Raw genomic sequence first — 7,506 nt, 5'->3', positions numbered from 1 at the left:
AAAGAAAAAGAAAAAAGAAAAGCACTTTTTCTTCATTTACTCTCATGCCTTCTATAGGATTCTATGGAAAAGAATAAATTAAAAGGACTATGCTGAATTTTGATCTTTAACTGTTCTCATTTTATTGTTTCTCACATGTGAGAATGTATAAGTCCCTGGAAGTCACCTGGAAAGTGACTCTAAATAATATAAGCAAGCAATTTTTATAATTTCTTGTTTACTAATATCCCCTTCCTCAGTCTATATTTAGTCACTAATGTATATAATATCTAAAAATGAATGCGTAATGAAAAAGCAGCAAGACATTTGTCTAATGCCATTCTCAGCACACACATGTACCCACTTTATGTATTCATTTTATTGTGTCTTTCTCAGTACACATCTAGCTGAGCTTTAAAGCAAATCAAGAATCAAGCACCTTCGCATGTCCTCAGATTGATGCAATTTATTCCCAAGAAAGGAATTAAACACTATTAAATAAAAACAATGGCAATAGAATCTTGCCTATCATCCATATAATGTTATCCTATATAAGCACTGCCATTTGTCCAAAATATTCAACTATATTCTCCACATAGTTCTAATGCACTCTGATGAAATACTTATGACTATATGTCACGGTTGTTTCTGTATGCAAAAGGAATCAGAACACAAAGCACCCTTCATGGTTTCTTTAAACCATTTAAATACAAGTGATTTGTACAGGAAAGGAAGAAGTCAAACTGTCCCTATTAACAGATGATATGATCCTTTACATTAAAAAAAAAAATTTTACTGAAGTACTGATAGAACTAATAAACAAGTTCAGCAACAAAGAAGAATATGAAGTTAATACACGAAAGTCAATAGTATTCTTGGGTGCCAATAATGAATTACCAAGAAAGAAATTATGGAAATAATATTATTCACAACAGCTTCAAGAAAACTTGGGAACTTACCTAACAAAGGAAGAGGAGGGCTGTATAATGAAAACTACAGTACTCTGAAAAAAATGATCAAAGAAGATATCAAAAATGGACAGATACCCCCTGTTCCTAGATAGGCAAAGTGTCCGTAGTATCAAAACTGGTATATAGACTTAATTCAATCCCAGTCAAAATTCCAACAGCATTCCTCAAAGAACTAAAATTCATATGGAACCAGAATAGCAAAAGCAATTCTGAGCAACAAGAGCAAAGCAGGAAGCATCATAACCCAAAATAACAAAGTTACAGTGTCATGGTAGTGCCACAAAAACAGACATGTGGGTCAGTGGAACAATGCAGAAAAATTCTGGACACATTCAGCTATGTGATCCCACCTTAGCTTCTGTGTCCTTTATTCACTCTGGGCAAATAAACAGATGCAAAGAGTATTTTGAGCTAAAGAACACAGTGCAGTTGGAAATATTCACCTCATGTAGTCACAGCTGAGATGTATATGGGAATATATATATATATATAAGGCATCATAATACAGCACAGATGAGTATCTAAAAGTGTACCTTGACCTATTATGATTGTCTTACATATGTTATATGTCCTTTGGCCCATCAGTCTGGTTTTTAACCTATGCATATGATAATTAACTTTATAAGGTCTTTGTCTTAGTTACTATTCTCTTGTTGCTGAGACAAAATACCTGACACCCAAAATTAAGGAAGGAAAGTTTTATTTAGTTCACTGTTTGTGGAGGTTTCAGTCCATACTCAGATGGCTCCAAGGCAGAGTGGCACATGGCAGAAGGCAACAGTTCATGGTGGCAGAAAACAGCAAAAGCAGCAAGAACAAAAGAGAGGAGCAGCCCAAGCAGCCTCTTTCCCTCCCTTACACTGTGTGCAAACTACCCACCCCAGGGCGGGCATAGCACTCACACCCATAATCCCAACATTGAATTACTCATAAACTCTAGAAGCCAGCCCATGACTGCCTGAGGCTGTGGGGGGACATCCAGACACAATCTGTAACAGTCTTATAAGATAAATAAATGAATGTGATGCTGGAAAAATAAAAGGACCCGGAAGAACAGAAAAAAAATTGAAATGTGTATGTGCAGGTACCAACTCCCTACAATGAATGTAATCACTGTGCATTGTACTAATAAAACATGTACTAATAAAAGTAAAAAAAAAAGTATAAAAACATATTTGTGAAGATCTGGAAGACAGGAGTTTGAAGACAGGAGATTCTAATTTGGTCATGACACATTGTACATGTGCATTGAATCATCACACTGTGCTCCATAAGTATGTGCAATTGTTAGGTATCAGTGAGAAAGAGGGAGTAAAACGAAGACACTGAGAATTAAAAACAGGAAATGGGGACATGGACCTGCTACAAATAGAAAGAGAACTAGGAGAAGGGGGAGGGGAAAGGGAAGGAGGGGAGGGGGAGGGGGAGCAAAAACACCGGCTGTGTCACGTACATGGACCAGTGCCTCACAATGAATGGAATTATTATGGGCTGCAAACATGCCCTAATAAAAATGATTAAAAAAAGAAACAGTTCAGACCAATTCTGGTCACTTACTCCATCAGGAGAATAGGCGTCTATTCCTGGAAAACAAGGGAGAAAGCAGGGACATCCTAGGGCATCATTCCTCTGGAATCCCACTTCTGCCATTCTTCCAACCCAGGTTAGAGCCAGAGATTGGATCAGAACCCGAGGTGAACAGCAGCCAGTCAGAACCAACCCTCCCTTCAGAGATCCATCCGCAACGAGCACACATTCTAAACTACCTGACATCCATTGCACTAGTCACCAGTAAGGTTTCATCTGATTTTCTGCTCCTTTTTCTTGTTTCAAATTTTTTTGTTTTTATCTGGTTATCTATTCTATCCCTTTAAACAAGTCTGGATAGAGAGAGAGAGATGACTGGAGACTGAAAGCAGAAGCACTGTTTTCGTACTATGCTATCTCTGCTGGATTTAGAGACTTGATAGTTCTTTCTTTCTCTCTCTCTCTCTCTCTCTCTCTCTCTCTCTCTCTCTCTCTCTCTTTCCTGGTACTGAGGATGGAACCCAGAGCCTTTGCACTGAACTATATCCACAACCCCAACTCTTTCTAAAATTTCATATTTTGAGACAAGGTCTCACTAAGTCACTAGATTGTCCTGGTTGGGCTTGAACTTGTTCCCTTCCTGTGATTTTGTTCCAGGGACTGGGGAGTTGTTCAGATACACTTCCAACCTTCTTTAACCTTACTTCTCAACTCTATTTCTCTCTAGTTCTCATCATATAACCACAGAGGAAAATTCTGCACTTAGGCCCAACGCCTTTGACTTGACATCCTGACTCAATTATTTGTCTAGATACTTGTATCAGCTTATCTACTAAGTCCTATACCTTAGATCCATCTAAGCTTCTGTCTTTGGTTCTATCCCTAGGACCCAAGACTAAAAGACTAACTCATCATCTGGGACAGAGTTTAGATATAAATACACAGTCTGCCTATTTACTCTCCCGAAATCAACTTCAAATATTATGACAAAAGCTTTGCAGTAGGAAGAAGACAGAGGAGAAATGGGTGAGAAGGCCTGGACTTGAACACACTCACAGCACTGTCACTTTAAACAGACCCTGTGATTCTCAGTGTCAACAAGGCTGAAGTCAGACCCTCACATCTGCCAACAAGATACGCACGAGGGGATAGTAGAGAACAGCAAACATGCAGAGCAGCATCACAGAGCAATGGTACAATCGAGCCTTAGAAACACATGCATACGCATACCTGAACCATTCATCTATTGCTTAACGTGTTCAGAGAGCTTCGCTGACATATTCTGATTTCTAAAAATGAATTGGGAGGCATGGTTTCACTCATTTTACAAACAATGGAATTGAAGCAAGGGAGATTCAGCGTTACAAGCCCTGCAAGCACCCAAATGAGGGTTTGTGCACAGGAGCACTGATTGCAAAGGTCAGGGTCCCAAGCACTGTGACACTCCATACCTCCACCCTGTTCTACGGAGCTAACATAGGGCAACCCAAATGCTTATCTGGCTCTTAAAACAATTGCGTTCAGTGTACTTTGTGCATACATAAAAAGTCTTAGTCATTTTTAATATCGCTTAATTTATCTACTTAGGATATTATTGTCTGAGGCAGTGATTACAAACATTACATAGACTCCGACTAAGGAGAGATCTTCACATTTACTCAATATTTGTTCAACAAACATTTGAGTAACCTCTGTGTGCCAAGCTTACCTTGAACTTGGCTCTGAGAATCTGGTTGTGAAATACTCAGTCTCTGTTCCCAGGATGTTCACAACCTCGTGGAGAAGATAGATGTGCAGAGAGAGGGCCACTCTTCGGGGTGGGCACCTCCGTGAGCTGTCCCCAAAGTGTGCAGTTGGAAAGAGGCCTCTTAGGGAGCTGAGGTTTTGAAGATAAAGAGGAGTCTGCAAAGCAGAGAAAGGGGAAGGGTGGTCCGTGCGGAGGCCTAAGCAGAGCTGAGGATGCGGTGCAAGGAACAGAGCAGGACGTTCAGGGACCCCTGTCTTCCACTCTGCAGAGTCCCAGCATCTGCCGTCTAGAACCACAGTAAACTCGGCTGCGGCACATGAGGCAAGTATTTCCAACCGCACTGTGTTCCTTGGCTCAGCACATTGCTCCCCATCTGCTGTGTTTGTCTAGAGTACACAGAGGACATGGAAGATAAGGTAGGAACTTGTTCGGGTGAGGCCGTTCGCTGCCCAAGATAAGGCCTTTGTCTAGAAGCCTCCTTTAAACATGGCACAAAGAGATTTGAAAGAAGGATTTCATGAAAGAAAAAAGGAAGAAAAAGAAGGAAAAGGTAATTTCTCAACTGAGACATAACATCAGCTTGGGTAAAACAATCACATTTATTTCCATTTATTTGGTTGTTTTGTCAATCACAGCTCTTGAAGGCAACTGTCTTAGGAATAATAATATTTCTTTTATTATTGTGGATAACAATACAAAAGTCTATAAGCCAACAGAATGAGTAAAACTTTGTAATTTATTTCTTTTCTTTCTCCACATTAACCACATATTAGAAGGAAAAGATTCATACTGGTTTGCCATTGTTGAAAGAAATAATAACAATAACCCAAATTGTATAATGGAAAGTGCATATAACAGTCAAAGATCAGAAAAATAGACTTCTATGAAGAGAACCAAATGTCTGTTTAGCTCATTCTCCAAATTTCAAGTCACGTGGGAAAAATTAATTAATTAATTCAGTGAGAAAAAATGTGTGCCATCTGCCTATGGCCACGATGTGCACAGGGTGACGAGAAGTAGAGTGAGAAAGGGAGGTTGCACCAGGCTAGCCCCTCAAGAGCCCTCTCTGGAGAAGGTACAGCCTGAGCCAACTTTGCGGAAAGTGTGGCGGCGCACGCTTGTAACCCCAGCGCTTGGAAGACTGCAGCAGGAGGATTGTTGAAAGTTCAAGGCCAGCCCAGGCTACACAGTGAGTTCAAGACCAGCTTGATCTACACAGTAAGAACCTTGTCTCAAAAATAAGATAAAATAATCAAATAAGTTGTAAGTTAACAGAATTTTAAGCTACAAGTGATTCAACTTCATTTCAAAGACATAAAGTAATGCCAACTAACTTGTGTTTCTTCACTTATTTTATGAGAAATAAATTATGTAGTAAAAGAAGTTACAAAGCTGGCAGTATTTGATATGGGAGGACAAAACCTGGTTACAGTGTGGGAAATCTGAGTCTTTTGTCACACTGTCTCAGTGTTCCTGTGATTATTTATGTCCCTCATTGACTTTAAAAAGACAGAAGTGCTAATCCCATGTAATGTTTCAGAGTGTAAATTTCTGGATCGATTTAGTAAGGGCAGTTTTAAATGACAAGCAGGATTTACACAAAATCAATGAGCAGATATTAAATCAGGATTTCCTTGGTTTTACTCTTATTTCAATTTTAATACTAAAACAAGCTCATTTTGACATCATTGAAATTAAGTTAGCTTCACACTCAAAAGTACACTTCCCTACAGATTCCTGAACACCTCCTGCGTTCTCTTGGCTGGGCTTTATTTTAGGCTACACTGGAAAGTGGCCCAAAGCCCCTAGCAGGCTGGCATCCTGCCTAGCAAACCTCACCCTAACTTGTCACCTCAGGAACTTGCTGAGGAAGCTGGCGAGGAGCAGCCTTCATTCCGCCCCCTTTACCTCTGTGTGCCAGTTTGCTCCTCTGGAGAGAGAGAGAGACTCCTCAGACTCACAGAGGCTGCAGACACACAAGCCGCTAACGAGTTCATGCTGTCCTGCAAGGAGGGGGTCACAGACAGTCCCCCAGGTAAACACCAGCCACCCCCTGTGCTGCCTCCCCACTAAAATCCCTGTGACCGCGAAGCCCCCAGGAGAGATGAGCTTCAGGAGCACTTTCAATGGCAAGTGATGCGGCACAGAGGTTTGCTTCAGCACCAAAGCTGTGTCTGCAGTGCTCATGCTCGGTCCCTCACAGTGATGGGTGTGATATAGAGCCCCCCTCCACACCACAGCATCCTTGTGGGTGTCTGCAGCCCCACTCAGAGGCAGTCATCAGAGAGGCTTCCCAGAATCCACAAGTCCTAGAGGAGGGCTTGATTCCTCTTATGAATATTATTATTTTTTAAATTTCTTAACCTTTATCTTCTATTCATTTATCTCATTTTCTTTGAAGGAAGGATGGTTATTTATAAATTTTGGATGCTAGCTAACTAATAAAGGTTTTTGTTATTGTACCAGTGGACACTGAACCCAGGGCCTTGTGCATGCTAGAAATATATCCCTAGCCCTTTTTGAGACAGGTACTGGCTAAATTGCCCTGACTGGCCTTAAACTTAGGGATCTTCCTGCCTCAGCTTCCCAAGTATTCAAGTTATATAAATGTATGTCACCACACCAACCCTAATCAGGGTTTTGAGGATAGTTCTCCAGTGGATTTAATAAAGCTCATAAAGAACTGACTAGAGGTGATCTGACACACCAGGAGGGTCTCTCAATCTTGTCCTAATTTGTCACTTGGCAAGCTCTCAGAAGACACGGCGATTGCAGCTCTGGCAAACTTGAGCCAGGGCAGAAGTTAATTTGGCTCACAGCTTAGAGCATTTTCCAAATGGGACAACGTATCACCACTACACTTTCCTTCCTTGACTTTCAGTTTTCCTTTTGCAGTTTCTAGCAAGCCCCAAGTGAGCAGAAGGGGGCTTTCTTACTTTCTTTTTTAGCCTGTTTGACATACCACCATCTTCTCCAGGCCTGCCAATGTCTTACAACTTCTTGCCACTAACTAGTAGCCACATTGCAACAGACAGGGCTTCTCTTGCGTTATTAACAATGCTCCACTGTTCCTTTTGCTTACTTTCCCTACCTTGGGTTGTCTGTGCTACATGAGCACACCTTCTCCTGGGTGTGGGCCAGTATCTTCAATGGATACTATGGTTCCCAGATTTATGTTCTCAACACACCAGTCTGCATATTCTAATAACTCAGAGTCTAGAACGCATTACAAAGGGACAAGTGATAAGATCCCTGCCCTGAGGTGCTTACAATGTAGGTTAA

The 7,506-nt window shown here is 41.0% G+C and overlaps 1 protein-coding gene across 1 annotated transcript in view; it reads right to left on the bottom strand.

Annotated features, from left to right (window-relative positions):
* Nucleotides 1-7,506, bottom strand: part of LOC102012892 — a 34,823-nt gene that overhangs the window by 10,944 nt on the left and 16,373 nt on the right. Inside the window, exon 4 of the mRNA XM_013507354.1 lies at nucleotides 4,186-4,379. Coding sequence (XP_013362808.1) covers nucleotides 4,186-4,379 — 194 coding nt within the window. The remainder of the gene's footprint in view (nucleotides 1-4,185; nucleotides 4,380-7,506) is intronic.

This window comes from Chinchilla lanigera, unplaced genomic scaffold (genome assembly GCF_000276665.1).
Source record: "Chinchilla lanigera isolate Chin_1 unplaced genomic scaffold, ChiLan1.0 scaffold00125, whole genome shotgun sequence".
In the NCBI taxonomy this organism is placed as follows: domain Eukaryota; kingdom Metazoa; phylum Chordata; class Mammalia; order Rodentia; family Chinchillidae; genus Chinchilla; species Chinchilla lanigera.
This window is presented reverse-complemented; position numbering and strand designations above follow the sequence as displayed.